Below are 19,801 nucleotides of genomic sequence, written 5' to 3'. Positions count from 1 at the left end.
GGGAAACCTGTGGATATGGTGTATCTGGATTTCCAGAAGGCATTTGACAAGATGCCGCACCAAAGGCTGCTGCATAAGATAAAGGTGCACAGTGTTACGGGTAATGTATAGGCATGGATAGAGGATTGGTTAACTAACAGGAAACAAAGAGTGGCGATAAATGGGTGTTTTTTTGGTTGGCGATCAGTGACTAATGGTGTGCCTCAGGGATCAGTGTTGGGACCACAATTGTTCACGATTTACATAGATGATTTGGAGTTGGGGACCAACTGTAGTGTGTCAAAACTTGCAGATGACACTAAGATGAGCGGCAGAGCAAAGTGTGAAAAAGGATATAGATAGTCTGAGTGGGCAAGGGTCTGGCAGATGGAGTACAATGCTGGTAAATGAGATGTCATCCATTTTGATAGGAATAACAACGAAATGGACTATCATTTAAATGGTAAAAAATTGCAGCATGGTGCTGTGCAGAGGGACCTGGGTGTCCTTGCGCATTAATCAAAAAAAGTTGGTATGCAGATACAGCAGGTAATTAAGAAGGCAAATGGAAATTTGTCCTTCATTGCTAGAGGGATGGAGTTTAAAACAGCAAAGTTATGTTGCAATTAAATAAGGTGCTGGTGAGGCCACATCTGGAGTACTGTGTACAGTTTTGGTCTCCTTACTTGAGAAGGGACATACTGGCACTGGAGGGGGTACAGAGGAGATTCACTAGGTTGATTCTGGAGTTGAGACGGTTGGCTTTTAAGGAGAGACTGAGTAGACTGGGTCTATATGCACTGAAATTCAGAAGAATGAGGGGAGATCTTATAGAAACATATAAGATTATGAAGGGAATAGGTAAGGTAGAAGCAGGGAAGTTATTTCCACTGGCAGGTGAAACTAGAACTAGGGGGCTGGCCTCAAAATAAAGGGGAGCAGATTTAGGACTGAGTTGAGGAGGAACTTCTTCACCCAAAGGGTTGTGAATCTATGGAATTCCCTGCCCAGTGAAGCAGTTGAGCCTACCTCATTGAATGTTTTTAAGGCAAGGATAGATAAATTTTTCAACAGTAAAAATTTACTGGGTGAGTGGGCTGATAAGTGGAGCTGAGTCCACGGAAAGATCAGCCATGATCTTATTGAATGGCGAAGCAGGCTCGAGGGGCCAGATGGTCTACGCCTGCTCCTAGTTCTTAGGTTCTTATCCTGGTGAATCTCCTCTGCACCTTCTTTAGTGCAATCACTTCCTTCCTCAAGTATGGTAACCAAAACTGCACACAGTACTCCAGCTGTAGCCTAACCAGCATTTTGTATAACTCCATCATAACCTCACTGGTCTTATATTTAAACTTATATTTAATGCTTTGGTTAATAAAGGCAAGTACCCCATATACCTTCTTAACCACTTTATCTACCTGTACTGCTATCTTCAGAGATCTATGGACATGCACACCAAGGTCCTTCTGATCCTTTGTATTTCCTAGGGTCCAACCATTCATTGTATATTCTCTTGCCTTTTTAGTCCTTCCAAAATACATTACTTCACACTTTGCCACTGTTCTATCCAACTAACCAGCCCAGCTATATCATCCTGTAATCTAAGACTTTACTCCTCACTATTTACCATGCCACCAATCTTTGTGTCATCTGCGAACTTACTTATACCTTCTACATTCACATCCAGATCATTAATGTGCACTGCAAACAACACCAATTCCCTGCAGAACTCCATTGGACAGAGGCTTCCAGTCACAAAATCAACCTTCCTACATCATCCTCTGCCTCCTGCCACTAAACCAATTTTGGATCCAGTTTGCCAAATTGCCCTGGTTCCCATGGAATCTTAATTTTTTCATCATCCTCCCATGTGGGACCTCTTCAAAAACCTTACTGAAATCCATGTAGACTGCTTCAACTGCACTACTCTACACACCTCCTCGAAAAATTCAATCAACTTTGTAAGACGTGATCTCCCTTTGACAAAACCATGCTGACTATCCTTGATTAATCCTTGCCTCCTCAAGTGGAGATTAATTTTGACCCACAGAAATTTTTCCAATAGTTTCCCTACCACTCAAGTTAGATTCACTGGCCTGTAATTTCCTGCTTTTTCCCTACTTTCCTTCTTCACCATTATTCAGGACTGGTTATGGTAGGACTGCAGGGCTTTGATTTGATGCACTGGTTGTGAGATTGCCTTACTCTGTTTATCACATGCTGTTTACATTGATGGTCCAAAGCACTTTATAGATGCCCCATTTTGAGCTGCCAGATCTGTTCTGGATCCATCCTTTTAGCATGGCGGTAGTGCCACACTAAGATGGAAAGGGTCCTCAATGGGATGAAAAGGGCCTATCAGCTCTGCAAGGATTGTGCAGTGGACAGTCCTACCAATTAAAGTCATGGGCAGATACATCTGCAGCAAGTAGATTTGTGAAGATGATGTGTGAGGGGCAGACAGTGGCATGATGGTAATGTCAGTGGACTAATAATCCAGGGGCCAAGGCTAATGCTCTTGGGACATGGGTTCAAATTCCACCATGATAGAATTGAAATTCAATTAATAAAATAATCTGGATTTTATAAAGCTAGTCTCAGTAATGGTGATCATAAAACCATAATTGATTGTCATAAAAGCCCATCTAGTTCACTGATGTCATTTAGGGAAGGAAATCTGGCATTCTCGTCTTGTCTGGCCTACATGTGACTCCAGGTCCAAACTGAAGTCCAAACATGTGACTCTAAAATGCCCCTTCAAATGGCCGAGCAAGCCTCTCCGAGGGATGGGAAACAAATGCTGACTTTGCTAGTGATGCCCGAATCCCATGCAGGAATTTTTAAAAAGACTTTCCTTTTGATTCTCACACCATTTGTTGCAGGCCTATTCTGGCAGCTATACAAACATACAGATTAGGAGAAGGCCATTTGGTCCCCTCAAGCTTGTGCTGCCATTCAGTAAGATCATGGCTGATCTGAATGTAACTTCAACCCCCCCCCACTAACCCTTCATCTTTTTGTTAATCAAGAATGTATCTAGCTGAGTCTTAAAAATATTCAAAGACTCTGCTTCCACTGCCTTTTTAGGAAAAGAGTTCCAGAGACACAGTACCCTTTAAGAGAAAAAAATCTCTTCATCTCTGTCTTAAATGAGCAACCCTTTATTTTTAAACAGTGACCCCTTGATCTACATTCTCTGACAAGAGGAAACATCTTCTCCACATCCACCCTGTCAATACCCCTTCAGGAATTGGTCTGCTCAGCCAATGGTGGTGCCATCGAGCCGGCTTGGTTATTGGCATTGAAGTTTCACCCAGAGTACATTCTGTGCCTTTTCCAAGTGGTGTTTAACGCTGGGGAGTAATGATTCATCAACTGAGAAAGGCTGGTAGCTGGTAATCAGGAGACGGTAACCTTGCCCATCTTTGACCCGGAACCACAGAAAAGTTACGGCACAGAAAGAGGCCATTCAGTCTGTTGTGTTTGTGCCTAATGCGGCAAGACATCATGGGGTCCCAAGTCAATATTGAGGGCTCTGAGGCCCATTTTTTCCCATTTGTATACCACTCTATTGAGCCTTTAGTGGGTCTGCTCTGCCAGTGGGACATTACATATCCAGGGATGATAATGGAGGAGTATGGGACTTTGGCTGAAGCTCAGATTCTGTGAATATAACTATGTCTGGCTGTTATTTGACTCATCTGTGGAGTAGCTTTCACAAATTTTGCACAAATCCCCAGATGTTGGTGAGTTGAATTTTTCTGGGCTGACTGAGCAAACTGTGCCTTTGTCGTATCTGGTGCCTAGGTTGATGCCGGGTGATCTATCCAGTTTTATTCTTTTTTGACTTTTCTGTTGTGCTTAATACAACTGAGTGGCTTGCTTGGGCATTTCAGTGCACGGTTAAGAGCCAACCATGTTGCTATGGGTCTGGGATATCACATAGGCCAGATGGGGTAAGGATGTCAGATTTCCCTTCGGACATTATCTAGCCTGGATGTTATAGTCAGTGGCAAAGCGCCTCCACTTGCCACTGACCTCAAAGTGCAAAATTACTTAACGCAATGGTGGGAGCAAGAATTTCACTTGCAAGGAAGGGTGATCCCTTACAGTATGGGCTTCTACAGCATTTTCTGATATGGGCAAAAAGGACAGGATACATGGTGCAGCGGATCTGCTACATGACCACGGAATCTATCACGACTAAGCTGCTGCATTATCTGTCATAACAGATGCATGTTAAAAAATAATTGAAACAAAAAAAATAAACAATCATTTAAAGAAATAATAAACTTAGATATTTTTGAAAAGTCAGATAAATTGTATCAGAATAATGTTATAACGTCTTTAAATCATGTTTAAAAAGTCAGATCTCCAAAAGTTGAAATGCCTTCCAGTATCATGGTCCTCATTGGGCCAGATCTTTTAATTATTTGCAAGTGACTGGGAAACACCCATCCTAAAATTTTGTAGTGAAAGTACTTCATTATTTGTGGTCCGTCAGTACCATTTCTTCCATTTAAATCCTGAGTTGGACGAGTGCAATAGCAAAGCCTCTGCAAGCAGTGAAAAACAGCCCACCACAACTTTCAGATTTATATGTCACAATGTGCACACTCCCAAGTTATTCTCACTGGTGCAATGACAGTGAACAGTGAGAGCTTCACCATCATTAGAACAGCAAAATTCAGGCCAATGTTGGATAATCTGGTTTGATTTGACAGGCTAGGGGAATGGGCCAGAATCTGGCAGATGGAGTTTAATGTGGATAAATGCGAGGTTATCCATTTTGGCCGGAAGAATGAAAGGACAAATTACTATTTAAATGGGAAACAGATTCAAAAGGTGTCTGTGCAGAGGGATCTGGGTGTCCTTGTGCATGAGTCTCAGAAAATGGGTATGCAGGTTTTAAGGAAGGCAAATGGAATCTTGGCATTTATTGCAAAGGGTCTAGAGTATAGAAGTAGAGAAGTGTTACAATTGTATAAGACATTTGCGAGACCACACTTGGAGTATTGTGTTCAGTTTTGGTCACCTTCTCTGAGGAAGTATGTGGTGGCACTGGAGGCGTTTCAGAAGAGGTTCACTAGATTGATTCCAGGTTTGAAGGGGCTGTCATATGAGGAGTGGTTGAGTAGCTTGGGCTTGTACTCGCTGGAATACAGAAGAATGAGGGGGGTTTGATTGAGGTATATAAAATACTCAACGGGATTGATAAAGTAAATATTAACTAAATGATCCCCCTTCTAGAACAGTCTAGGACAAGAGGTCATAGTTGTAGAGTTCAAGACAGAGATAAGGAGAAGCTACTTCTCACAGAGGGTTGTGAGTCAATGGAATTCGCTGCCCCACAGTGCAGTGGATGCAGATTCAATCAATGGATTGAAGAAAGAGATAAACATTTGATTAAAAGCAGAATAAAGGGCTATGGGGAAAGGGCAGGGAAGTGGAGTTAGGATGAGGTGGAGATCAGCCATGATCATATAGAATGGCAGAGCGGACTCGAAGGGCTGAATTGCCTACTCTAGCTCCTAATTCCTATGTTCCTGTTATTGTCACATGAACCAAGATACAGTGAAATGTATTGTTTTGCATACCATCCATACAAATCATGCCATGCCTAGCTCGCAAAAAACTCCGGCACCATCTTGAAACATGGATATGGTCAATCCACAGTGAGATCAAGAAGAGGTGGAGAGATTCTTTCCACTTAGAAAGGAAACTAGAACTAGAGGGCACAGCCTCAAAATAAAGGGGGGTCAGTTTAGGACAGAGTTGAGGAGGAACTTCTTCTCTCAGAGGGTGGTGAATCTCTGGAATTCTCTGCCCACTGAAGTGGTGGAGGCTACCTCGTTGAATATGTTTCAATCATGGATAGATGGATTCCTGATCGGTAAGGGAATTAGGGGTTATAGGGATCAGGCGGGTAAGTGGAACTGATCCACTTCAGATCAGCCATGATCTTATTGAATGGCGGGGCAGGCTCGAGGGGCTAAAAGGCCTACTCCTGCTCCTATTTCTTATGTTCTTATGTTCTTATTAACACATCCCCATTCTCTCTCCACTCCCTGTGTTGTGGGGACTGGCTGCAAGTATGTTAGGGCCTTGAGCCAAGCTCAGGTTTTGCGAATTAAAGGAACATGACCAACTGGGGAAAGAATTAACATTTTAAAATTAACCAAAAAAAATAAAGACAGCAACTTGTACAATGGCTTGCTGCCCTATATTAACATATCAATAGAGAGACAGAGATTTCAAACATGTCAGAGACTCAGGGGCTGGAGTGTGCATACAGCTCACTCAGGGTGATTTGGAGTTTGACAGACTTAATTTTCCAAACCTGTGTGTGTGTTTATTGCCAAATTTATTGCTGATCCACACTAAAGTGGTACATGAGTTGAGGGATCTTTTGTTGTTTTCTCCACATGTCCTTGTTCTAATAGAGCAAATATTCAGGCTGCAACCTGCAACTGACATCTTGGAAGGGCTTTGCACAGAAAATCATTACTGTCACTGCCAGCAGATTGATACAAGTGCTCCGAAAATCTTGCACACCTTTTCACCTGCTCTAAGTATCGGAATCTGGCTATTGTGACCCTGTAAGAAGTCTCACAACACCAGGTTAAAGTCCAACAGGTTCATTTGGTAGCACAAGCCACTAGCTTTCGGAGCGCTGCTCCTTCATCACGTAAGTGGGAGTTCTGTTCACAAACAGGGCATATAAAGAGACAAACTAAATTTACAAAATGATGGATTGAATGCGAGTCTTTACAGGTAATCAAGTCTGAAAGGTACAGACAATGTGACTGATAGCCAATTTTCGCCACAGCAAAATGCCGCACCGACCTCCTCAGAAGACAAACACGGGACATGGCGGACAGAGTACCCTTCGTCATCCAGTACTTCCCCGGAGTGGATAAGCTACAACATCTCCGGAGCCTTCAACATGTCATTGATGAAGACGAACATCTCGCCAAGGCCATCCCCACACCCCCACTTCTTGCCTTCAAACAACCGCACAACCTCAAACAGACCATTGTCCGCAGCAAACTACCCAGCCTTCAGGAGAACAGTGACCACGACACCACACAACCCTGCCACAGCAATCTCTGCAAGACATGCCAGATTATCGACACAGATGCCATCATCTCACGTGAGAACATCATCCACCAGGTACACGGTACATACATTTGCAACTCGGCCAATGTTGTCTACCTGATACGCTGCAGGAAAGGATGTCCCGAGGCATGGTACATTGGGGAGACCATGCAGACGCTGCGACAACGGATGAATGAACACCGCTCGACAATCACCAGGCAAGAGTGTTCTCTTCCTGTTGGGGAACACTTCAGCGGTCACGGGCATTCAGCCTCTGATCTTCAGGTAAGCATTCTCCAAGGCAGCCTTCACGACACATGACAATGCAGAGTCGCTGAGCAGAGACTGATAGCCAAGTTCCACACACATGAGGACGGCCTCAACCGGGCTATTGGGTTCGTGTCACACTATCTGTAACCCCCATGACTTGCCTGGGCTTGCAAAATCTCACTAACTGTCCTGGCTGGAGACGATGCACACCTCTTTAACCCAGTGGCTCCCAAACATTTTTCACTGGGCCGCACTTTCGGAATAAAAATTTGCTCGCGCCACACTGAATTTTTTATTTGATAAGAAATACATTCAAAAACAAAGAAAAAAACTCCTAGCAGTGCTTGATTCATAACGTAGAACACAACTACTTTATAATATGATCATGGGACATCCAGAAAGTATAAAACAATGCTTGTTTAAACCATGTTTAAATGTTTCTTTGATTGTCCTTGAATCTTCCCGCCACACTTGCCATCCTCTCTCGCCGCACCCTTTGGGAACCACTGCTTTAACCCTCTCTCCACTCACATTGTCTGTACCTTTAAGACTTGATTACCTGTAAAGACTCGCATTCCAACCATTATTTTGTAAATTGAGTTTGTGTCTTTATATGCCCTGTTTGTGAACAGAACTCCCACTTACCTGATGAAGGGGCAGAGCTCCGAAAGCTAGTGGCTTGTGCTACCAAATAAACCTGTTGGACTTTAACCTGGTGTTGTGAGACTTCTTACTGTGTTTACCCCAGTCCAACGCCGGCATCTCAACATCATTGTGACCCTGCCAGAGTAAGTTGGGTGTGGGGAAGGTTACCTTATTATACTGATGGCAGGTCCTGGCACATGTAACAGTGGCACATTGTAGAAGGGAAGCCAAGGAGCCCTGTAATGTTGTAGACATGCTTGAGGTGGACATGTCTGGATCCTGGACTAATTTGCAGACCTTTGCTGTATTCCTGTTTGACTTACCGTGGGGGTTAAACCAGAATGGCTGCCAGTTTTCAACCTTGTGGTTAGCTGCTGATATGCAAGTTGGTCAGCAGCATGATCACTAACTGCCTATCTACTTTGGCAATACAGCGGTGGTGCAGTAACATTGGGCACTGAGCCACACTGCTGTTAATATTCAGCCGGGAAGGAAAGAAAGTCCTGGTCATTGTCAATCAACACACCAGCCACCTGCTTGATAGCTGTGTAGGTAATATATTAACTCATTTTTTCATACAATTTGGAAAGAAATCAATGCATCTGGCCAGCTCCTATTTTCAGTTTTGAAGATAGGTCCACGCTTGTAACTTCAATTTGTCTATTCTGCCCATGGATGCTGTCAGAACTGTTGAGCATTCCCAGCATTTTCTGTTTCTCTCAACATAACAGGAGCTCCGAGTAAGAATATTTTGTTAGTATTTTCTCTAACATTGATACTTTTACCATAACCCCAGCACCTGTAAACTTTTGCATTCAATGAAATTTTATCAGTTAAATTTGAAAACTGGGATCCTAGTTGTATAATTCTGATGTACCATTTGAATCTTGCAAAAACCAGAAGACTTTCCGGTCTAAACCGGTCTATATAAAACTGCTTCCCTTTCCGTTCACCACATTTGGTTTTGTTGTTTCTGAAAGTTTCAGTTCTTCTTTTGATCCTTGAGCCAAAAGGTACTACTTAGAAACAAGGGCAAATGTTCATGTGTTTTATAGTGTGCTCTATGTACTTGGCTACCTTTTTCCAATACCACCAATAAATGAGCCGTGTGTACAACAGCAACTGATTCAAATAGTTAGGGAACATCAGTTTCTGTTAAATGCCTTGTTTAGATCGAGGTTTTCCCTGGCTGTACCATCTCTGTATGTGGCAACGGAAACTGTTTTATACTGTTTTGCAGATGATTGTGCAGAGAACCAGTCCATTTGCAGAGGTAAGAATCTACATTTTTCAACACATTTAAACTTCAAACCAGTTGATTCTTCTCAAACTTGTCAGTCAAGTGTAATGTTTTATAACTGGAGAGAAATAGAATGTCTAGAATGGACAGCTGTTTTTCAATTGGTGTACTTATAGTAAGCTTTTTAATATGAGCTAAAAACTTGGAATCAATCTGTTGCAGCCTTTTCTGTATAAATCCTGGAGCATTCAATTCTTTTCAATTATTTGCATAAGTCTAATTGTATGTAAAAGTGTTGTTGGACTGCTATAGTTGAAGTGAAAACCCAGCAGTACCTTTTCAAAAGCAACTAGGAATCTTCAATTAGTGCCTGGCTTGATAGCAGCAATCATATCTTGAGAATTAATACAAATTAATCACAATGGGTTGGGGGGAAAAAACATGTTTGCACTTTTAGTAAATAGGCCTGTTTATAAGAGAATATTTAGGGAGGCACATAACTGAGCTCAGATACTTCTCTACTGGGACAATGGGAAACTGAGGGAGTCACCTCTAATCCCTCTTGTACATAGAACCATATAATCCCTACAGTTCAGAAGGCGGCCATTCGGTCCATTGAGACTGCACTGACTCTCCAAAAGAGCATCCTGCCCAGGCCCTCCCCTGAGCTCTATCCCCATAACCCTGCACTTTTTACCATGACTGAACCACCCAAACTATACATCTTTGGCAATTGAGCATGGCTAATCCACCTAACTTGTTACAGAAGATTTTAGAATAGGATTAGAACATGCCTTGTAGGGAACCTCAAGCATGTCCTCATGTCTTCAGAAGGTAGATGACCAGATGCGGAAATAATAGCAGTGGTTATAGTCTACTTCTTTTGCTAGTTCTGGGAATCTATTACAGTCATTTCAGTGCCATTCATTGGAACTCCCTCTCAAAAACCTCTTCATCTTTTCTCTCTCTGTCTTTAAAAGAACTTAGTATCTGTTGTTTTTATATAATCCTTCAATGAAATATCTTGGGATGATTTTCAGTCCTGGGGCCTAATTTTAACTCTATGCAAGTGAGTGGGATTTGAATGAGTTAAAATCTATTTGGTCTCTTTTAATTCAGTGGTAAAACTCTCACCTGCAAAATGTTGGCAAGCAATCCTCTTCATCCTATAAATGTACGATAAACTAATCTTTCAATTATCAGTTATGATGGCAGCTTTTACCAATGGGACATTTCAGATGTAAAGTAGATGATATTCTGCATATCAGCATCCAGATTTGTCTGCATTTGCTGACCCTGTAACTGCAAAGAGTCCATTTCCTCAACTTGTAATTTGTGTCTGTGTGGCCAAAGCCAGCAACATTCTAGACGGCTGCCTGCATCAATGATAGTGCAGATCCAACAAAGACAGAAAATAACCCACAACATTGTTCTCATTCCTTGCAACTCACTGCTGTCTCCTCCACTTGTCACGCCACCCTTCACTGTTTTCTCCTGGGAGCCATGCTCTCACTCCTCTCTGCACCATCCTGCTTGCTACTCCCTGCCAGTTGCCAGTCGCTCCCTCCTCCCTCTCGTTCTCTTTACCACTTCCCCGGCTCCCTCCCTCCTTTCGCCATTAACGCAAAACTCGCCTCTGAATGCTTGCTGTTCCCTTCACCATTCCTCAAGGTCCCTTTTGCTTGCCCAAGCTCCTACTTGCTGCCACCTCGCTCTCTCCCAAAGCTGCTCCCTTGACCATTGCTGCTCCCTTGACCATTGCTGCTCCCTTGACCATTGCAGCTCCCTTCACCATTGCAGCTCCCTTCATCATTGCAGCTCCCTTCACCATTGCAGCTCCCTTCACCATTGCTGCTCCCTTCACCATTGCAGCTCCCTTCATCGTTGCTGCTCCCTTCACCATTGCTGCTCCCTTCATCATTGCAGCTCCCTTCACTATTGTCTCCTACGTTCTTGCCACTTCGCCACTACCCCTTGCAGTGAGCAGAAGGGAATGGCGAATAGGTGGAAATTGCATAGGGAGCAGGAATGAGAGAGGTAGTGTCAAGAGTAAGGATCAAACAGTGTGCAAACGGAGTGGTGAGCAGTGAGCAGGAGGGAGCAGCAAGAAGAGTGGGATGGAGCGGCAAGCAGAGGAGTAGAGAGGAGTGTAGTGGGGATTGGCAAGCATGACTGAGGTAAACAGCAAGTGCACAACAATGTCATCAACGTTGTGTGAAACTGTACATATGTTGATGAATGGAGAGGGTGCTGCGTTCCTGCTTGTCATCAGGAATTACAGCGTAATTTAATATGTGCTGTGCTCTCTTTTATCATTGCTTTGGCTCTGCAGTAGCACTTATGTCCCTGAATCAGAATGTCATGGGTTCAGGCTCCACTAAGTAGACTTGAGCATGTAAGATGTCACTTCAGTGACATATTGAGGAGATTTAACATTGCAGGGTCATTTTGTTCCCAATGCTGTCTGATCTCACAGTGGCACAGTGGTTAGCATTGCTGTCTCACGGCGCCAGGGTCCCGGGATCGATTCCCGGCTTGAGTGACTGTCAGTATGGAGTCTGCATGTTCTCCCCATGTCTGCATGCGTTTCTTCCCACAGTCTGAAAGACTCGCCGATTAGATGCGTTGACCATGGTAAATTCTCGCTCAGTGTACCCAAACAGAGTGTGTTTGACTAGGGGATTTTCCAGTAACTTCATTGCAGTGTTAATGTAAGCCTACTTGTGACACTAATGAATAAACATTTTTTTCAAACAATTTTAAAACAAACATTTTAAACAAACATCTGTTGCCCAGAGAAGACATCCCCCACCCCATTCTATGCCATCTGAATTAACATATGCAACAGTGCCCACCAACTCTTTCAGAAACATGTTCCCTATTGCTCCCAACACCTCATCTTAAATTATCAGGAGCACAAACCATTGGTAATGGATTTTGCCCTTCTTTCCATTGATTTCATGATTACCCCTTCCCCTCACCTCCATACCCCAACAATTCTTTAAAAATATTTGGCTGCGCAGATCACCACACAGCCTGGGCCTCCAGGTGCTTCTGACTGATAGGCCAGTTTGCCTCTCCTGGAGAGTTGTGGAGGAGAAGTAGTACCATGTTGGTACTGAGGAAACCCTGGGCTGCGAGTCACTTTCTTCCAATCAGTCATCCTCTCGTGCAGGTGATCTTGTGTGTGGTAGATAGACATTCCACTCTAAACAAGGGTTATGAAACTGTCATGAAGCTGTCACTATGTCCTGGTGTTTCTACATTGTTATGTATTTTCCGCCTGATCTTATGCACTCCTGTTGAACTTACGGCTGGAATGTGTTAGAAGGGCACTAGATTTCCAGTCCCCTTTTGATTTGTGGAATCACAACCTGCAAAACACAGCAACAGTGAATTCAGGTTTGTGCAAATTAGCCGTATATGTGTCTAATAATTTGCTACTGCTTTTGCCCCTTATATGCTATGAACCCGTCCATCCAGATTGTGGATGTAGTTCTCTCATTGTTAAAGGAGTTGTATAGCTGAAGTATGGGCTGCACAAACAGAAGGTTTACTACCAGCCCTGAAGGATTTGCTTCAATTCAGGATATTTGGTTACGCAGCCACTGTGGTCTCAGTGTCTTCAAGATAGCGTCTACAGTCACTTTTGCAGGGTTATAGAACTGCTAACAACATGAGGCCCATCTGACATAATTAGAGATATGATGAGTGATTCAATTAATTCAGTATTTTCAACTGTTCTTGGGGATACAACTTGGAAATTCTCTTGTGTTCACGTATCATAGGAAATTGCAGGCCACAATCTGTGATATCCTGTCCATTAATTACAATGAACGATAAATCAAAATACCGTACGATCAGACTTCCTGAGATGGGCTCCCTGAGTGTGGCTTCCTGCAGGGAGTGCTAGATTCCTATTAAAGAAGACAGGAAATCTTAAATGTGTATAGGAAATGCTCAAATGCTCTTCTGCACCTGGGAAGGAATAAAGACAGACTATCTTTAAATTAGACTGACTTCATCATTAATATATTCATTAGAGTTTTCAAAGTCTTTTCACAGGAACTAACTTGTCATTATTACCTCAATTATTCACCCCTATTTTACACTCTACAACTGAATTTTCTGACTATTTTAAAACATAGGAGCTTGGTCCAACAATTTGAAACCATTACTATTGCAAATGGGTTCTGCTTGGCTGCTACATTTTTTTTTACCATTTCTCAATTAACATTTCTTGTATTTGCCATTTTGGAGTATGTCAGTCAATGGTATATTTTATTTTCAGATCAACTTTACCTGAGACCCAATATTAATATTGTTCATATTTTGTTTTTGTTTCAGTTTTCTCATTGCACTAAGTAAATTCCGCGTAAGGAACACACAAGTGTTTGGCTGCAGAAAAGAAATACAGGAAAGCACCCCATCATGGTCAACATTCTCTCTTTTGTCTGGATTTTAATATTTAAAACCTGCTGCAATTTGTGTTTTCCCACAGAAAATGATGTTGTCGTAAACAATTCATCCTCCTCACTGTCTACTGTCCCAAAGGACCTACCAGGTCTCACACAAATATTGGATTTATCACAAAACAACATTACTGAGATTCATATGCAAGATTTTGCTTCTCTTCACCAATTGAAAAGCTTGAATTTGTCCTCCAATAAGATCAGAAACTTAGACACTGCTTTGTTCAGGTCCAATCAAAAGCTGAAATATTTAGATCTTTCCAAGAATGAAATTTCGAATATCGAATGTCACTTTTTACTTAATGTTATCTCTCTCAAATATTTGGATATTTCTAACAATAATTTTTTTAGTCTGACACTTGGAAAAGCATTTAGCTTCCTGAAAGATCTGGAATATTTAGGATTAGGAAGTAGGAAAGCAATAAAGTTACAGAAAAATGATTTCAAAGAAATTTCAGGAATACAGTTGCAGGAAGTTTCGATTGGATTAGAAACATTGTTGGAGTATGACCCTGGTTCGTTACAGGTTTTGAGAACAGCAAAACTCCATATTGTTTTGCCATCTATTAAACATACAGGTTTACTTGAAAGGGTCATGTATGATGCCTTCAACATATCTCATGCTTTAGAACTATCGAACATTGAATGCTGCCAAGATTGCAACCAAATTTCAGTCAACATTGACTGCTGCCAATATTGCAGCCAAACATCAACTAGTGAATGCTGCCAAGATTGCAACCATTATAATAACAGTTTTAAAATACTGGAAAAATTCTCAAAAGTCACAAACCTATCTTTACAACATTTAAAACTGGACTGGCAAACTTTCACTAGTGTATCAAAATATATTTGGGCTTCAAAGGTTAAAAATTTCAATGTTTTTAATATGACAGTATGCAAAGTTATAAACTCTCAGTTTGAGTGTTCGGAAAGAACATTGAAGACATTAGTAATAAGGCAAATAAACATCTTACCTTTCTATTTCAGTCAGAACATTATATATGATTTCTTTGATGCGATAAAGGTTGAAAAGCTGACGATTTGGGAATCTGGAATGATTATCCTGACTTGCCCAAGCAAAGGAAACACTTATAAATTCATTGACCTTTCCGATAATTCAGTTACCAGTAAATTTTTTTTTCAAGACTGCCAGAACCTAAATTTGTTGGAGACTCTTATTTTACAACAGAATAAGTTTGATCAGTTATTTAAAGTGAGCAACATGACCAAACATATGAAATCTCTGAAGTACTTGGATGTGAGTCAAAATCAACTTATTCTTGATGAGAGTAGAGTTTGTCCTTGGACCAACAGTTTGATAAAGCTGAACCTATCCTCAAACAGACTTACAAATTTGGTTTTCACATGCTTACCCAGTAACTTAGAGATCCTTGATGTGCAGAAAAATGATATTGAAAGTGTTCCCAAAACGTTGAACAACCTAAATATGCTGAAGGAATTATATCTTGGTGCCAATAAGCTGGCTAATCCTCCTGACTGCAGCAAATTTATTAATCTTGAGATCTTGTTTGTCGAAGCAAATGCATTTCATGAACCTTCAAGCAGCTTTCTTCAAAGTTGCCAAAGACTGACTGTGCTGAATGCTGCCTCCAATCCATTTACATGTACCTGCAATCTGAGAGACTTTATTAAGATGAAGGAAAACACCCACATAGAGATGATAGGATGGCCAAAGTCCTATCGCTGTGCCTATCCAGACAACCTTAAAGGAACATTATTGAAGGACTTCCATTTATCAGAAGTGACATGCAGCACAACTCTCTTGCTGGTAATTGTACTGGGTAGTATGAGTGCATTGACAATTGTAATTGGGCTTATGTGTCATTTTTTGGACTTGCCCTGGTACTTGAGGATGACTTGGCAATGGACCCAGATGAAACGAAGAGCTATGAAGACTGACTCCCATCAGTTATCTGAAAATTTGGTCTATCATGCTTTTGTATCCTACAGCCAACATGATTTCAGCTGGGTGAAGGGACAGCTGCTACCAAATCTAGAAGAGAGAGGCAGCCCGTTACGAATCTGTCTTCATGAAAGAAACTTTATTCCAGGCAAAGGTATTATTGAAAACATAATCAACTGTATAGAGAAGAGTTACAACTCAATATTTGTTTTATCGCCTAACTTCATTCAGAGTGAGTGGTGCCATTATGAGCTTTACTTTGCGCAACACCAGGTGTTAAGTGAACAGTCTGATAACTTGATACTGATTGTTTTGGAGCCAATCCCTCAGTACCTAATCCCATCTAAATATTATAAATTAAAATCACTTATGGCAAAGAAGACTTACTTAGAATGGCCTAGCGACAAGAACAAGCAGAGACTATTCTGGGCCAATCTGCAGGCCGCAATAGGAATAAACCTGACTGCTGCATCAGAGGATTTTTCTTGTGTAAATACTGACCAATAATATTCTGAGCTACATCATTTTAATCTTCATGGTGCACATATATCGGTGCGTCCATTTCCTGAGCTTATAATGTTTAGAATTATACTGAAGGTACAACATTTGGAAGTTAAAAAATTACACCAGTAAACCTTCAACAGGGTGTTGGCTACCTTGTCGATTACCTTCAGACTGAAAGGATGAATAACATTTGATACTTTGTAACAAGTAAACCCAAGCAAGAAGAATAGGAGGGTTTAAATAAAATGTTGGAGAAAATGAGTTCATTAGTACCTGGAGTACCTGATTGGTATCCTTACACCAACAAGATGTGATGAGAATGGAGCCTCAGAACTTTGGTGAAGTCAGATGCTGAACTTATTTTCTTAAAGCAAAATACTGCGGATGCTGGAATCTGAAACAAAAACAGAAAATGCTGGAAAATCTCAGCAGGGCTGACAGCATTTTTTGGGGGGGAGAATAGAGCCAACGTTTCAAGTCTGGATGGCTCTTTGTCAGAGCTGACAAAGAGTCATCCAGACCCGAAATGTTGGCTGAACTTCTTTTGATGGTTGAAAAATCTGATTCTGGAAAGACAAAGTCTGTCGTAAGTGCCACACGTGAAGTTGTCCTATGCTGATGATGCGATTTGATCTATGCTGCATCTTCAATGAGGTCCTTAAATAATAACAGGAAAACCAAATGGTGCTTGAGACACAAAAGACCACACACACTGTCACCAACAGCAATAGCTTGTACTTATATAGAGTTTTTAATAAAACAGCCCAACATGCTTCACAGGAATGTTATAAAGCAAAATTGAATACTGAATCACATGAAGGTATATTAGGGAAGATGGGCAGAATCTTGGCCAAAGATAGTTTTTAAAGAAGTGCCTTGAAGCAAATAGAGGTCGGGAGGTTGAGGGAAGGAATTTCAGAGCTTTGTGCTCAACAATTGAGGCGTGGCTTGCAATGGCGGAGTAATTAAAAGTGTAATGTGTGAAAGGCTTGATTTCAAAGAGTGCAGATATCCAAGAGGGATGTAGGTCTGAAGGGTGTTAGAGAGAAAAGGAAGTATGAGGCCATGGAGGGATTTGAAAACTTGGGTGAGAATCATAAAATTGAGTCATTACTTAACCCAGAGCCTACTTAGGTCAAAAGAAACCATGGGGTGGAGGGATGTTTAAAGAAGAAGTAAGGCATGACATATGCTATAAAAACCTATATTTAGATCAAGAGAGCAATAATTCTGGAGGAAAGCTCTAGAGAATTAGCGGAAGCTGCTCTCAGTATCGATTTGACTAAGAGCAGAAGTTGGGGGAACCAGGGTTTGGAACCAGAATGACCTGGCATATACTATATATACCCAAGCGGTGATTGAAACTCCTATGAGTAATAAGAAAGTTTGGAGCAAACATTGATGAGGGTTTCTCTGACATGCCCAGAGTGTCCGGCTAAAAGTGAAAAATGGAAATTCGCTGTTTAAGAGAGTTGCAAGTGCTTTACACCTCTGTGGTCATGTTTTTAAACATTTGGTGAGATCTTCATGCAACTTACAAAACTTTCAGAGTGGACTTTGGTTCTTACTCCTTTGGCAAAAGCTTTAAAAACATTTATGTGAAGTAACGCAATTACACCTGATGATATAATAGATATGGAAATAAATTAACTTTCTAACCACTAACTGCTGTTTTTAATTCACCAAGCATTTGTATTGCTGAATGTAAATAAATACATTGAACATTATTAAATTTTGAGTTTCTTAAGTTGAGTGGGTATTCCCTACGGTGACAGAAGAAAATCCTGAATTGATAAATGAACTCTTTGAGCTCTTAAGAACAGTCACAATGTTTTCCGTTTTTAAATGGGACGATGGATTTCAGTATAGCATAAATGTTGATGGAGCAGCATTATCATAAATAATTCTTTGATGTAAAAATGACTTCACCATCAGAAAAATGTTAGTACGGCATGAGAGCCAGTAGTTTTAATAATTTAAGATCTTATCTTCAGATAGCTTCCAAAATGAGGACTGCATTTTTAGGCCAGGTGGGGGTGGCTTGCTGGAGGGTAGGCAGGTAAATTTGTACTGCTGGCTAGAGTTCTGGCTCCCTAGCTCATGATGTGGAGATGTCCCTAGCTCATTCCAGCCTCCAGGCCATTTCCTTGGAAGCGGGATGGAGATCGGCAGGGCCATCTGCCCACAAGCAGTGGTGAGCCAAAGAACATCATTAAAAGCCTATTTGTCAGTTTCTTCAGTCAGCCTCTAGGTCCCTGGAGGCATCAAGGAACACCGCAGCTGTCTGGAAGCAGCCTTTCAGGAACAGATCAGGGAACCAGTGCTCCAGGCAGGCTTAGAAACCCTCTCCTGCCTGCATCTGCAGCCAGAGGCATCTTTGTAGAAGGGTGTTTCCACTTGCCCTCCACCCCACATCCTCCTCCCCCCCCCCCCCCCCGCCCCAGCCCCTTCAATAATGGGTCAGCTTTGAGGGGATTTTTAACTTTAAAATTGAGAGGGGAGGTGCCTAAATCGTGGGGTGCCCTCCCTCTTGGTTACCTAGAAAGGCATCCTCCTGCTTCTTCAGTGCTGAAGGGCCTGCTGTTGGCTCTGCAGCTTCAAGAGCATATCCACCATCTTCAATTGAATGTCAAGCAAATTCTTTAGCCAATTGACCACAAATTGGCCAACCTAAGGGAGGAGTTGGCCACCTCCCTTATCTCAGGTTCCTCCTGTGGCCTAGTGATGAAGGTCACTGAAATGGTAAACTCCAAACCTAGATCAACGCTCTGGGGTTTGAGGCTCGAATCTCATCACGGTAGATAGTTAAATTTGAATTCACCTCCCTGGTCTATTGATGTAAGTAATTGACATGCTCAGTTACATTACCTGAAATAGTAAATGTGGCTCAGGAGAGTGAGAAAACCTTTAATCAAGACACTGACTTTCACATGTTCCATAGAGAAACTAACTTTCTCATTAGAGAAGCTAGCCTAACTAATCAGGGTAGAGTTAAGCATACTGGTATCTGTAAGAACTATTGAAATTAAAATGAGAAATAGAATATGGATTCCTAAATTCAGAGATCCTTTGAGTTAAAATGCAATTGGGGTCATAGAAAAGGTAGAAATGATAATTAGCAAGAATGAATCACAAGATGAATAAGGGTAAAAGGAAAGCTGAAGTCCATTTTAAGTCCACGTTTTTGTGGTAATATGGACAATTTCTTTATAATGCATTACAATTTTCTTTGTATCATGATGCTTAAAATTGTTTAAATTAATCTAAAGAATAGTAGATGTAAAAAAGGGAAACAGCGCGGTTAGTGAAGATCTCCATCAAATATGAATTTCAAGGACTGAAAAGATGATTATGAATAATATAGAGGGAACCATTGAAGCAAGATGCAAAAGATATATGTGTCTATATTGACATAATCTTAACTTGATTGTAGATTCAGGGAAGGGAAGTTAAAGGATAAAGTGAAAGTTGACCCAGAGTGGTTCCAATCGTGGATGCTTCTTACCATCAGAGGGAACTGTATCTTTTTTAATGTTAGTGCCTCTGCTTTCACTGAGTATAGTCATTTCGAACTTCCGTGTCAAAGCTTATAACTGAGGCTAACAATTATGCAGCATTCAACAAAGTTGTATCAATATTTTGCAGCAATTTACTGATGGCATTAATTCT

The 19,801-nt window shown here is 41.5% G+C and overlaps 1 protein-coding gene across 2 annotated transcripts in view; it reads left to right on the top strand.

Moving 5' to 3' along the window:
• The window catches only part of tlr1 (toll-like receptor 1), a 58,838-nt gene that overhangs the window by 7,545 nt on the left and 31,492 nt on the right, over nt 1-19,801 (top strand). The window contains exons 2-3 of one of the 2 annotated variants that reach the window (XM_078215948.1): nt 9,233-9,265; nt 13,580-17,797. In XM_078215948.1, coding sequence (XP_078072074.1) covers nt 13,664-16,135 — 2,472 coding nt within the window. In that variant the 5' untranslated portion in view covers nt 9,233-9,265; nt 13,580-13,663 and the 3' untranslated portion in view covers nt 16,136-17,797. Of the gene's footprint in view, nt 1-9,010; nt 9,266-13,579; nt 17,798-19,801 lie in introns of those variants that run through there. The other variant, XM_078215956.1, reaches the window with a different exon arrangement.

The sequence above is a fragment of the Mustelus asterias genome, chromosome 1 (genome assembly GCF_964213995.1).
Source record: "Mustelus asterias chromosome 1, sMusAst1.hap1.1, whole genome shotgun sequence".
Taxonomy (NCBI): Eukaryota; Metazoa; Chordata; class Chondrichthyes; order Carcharhiniformes; family Triakidae; genus Mustelus; species Mustelus asterias.
Note: the sequence above shows the minus strand (reverse complement) of the source record. Positions and strands in the feature narration are given on the sequence as shown.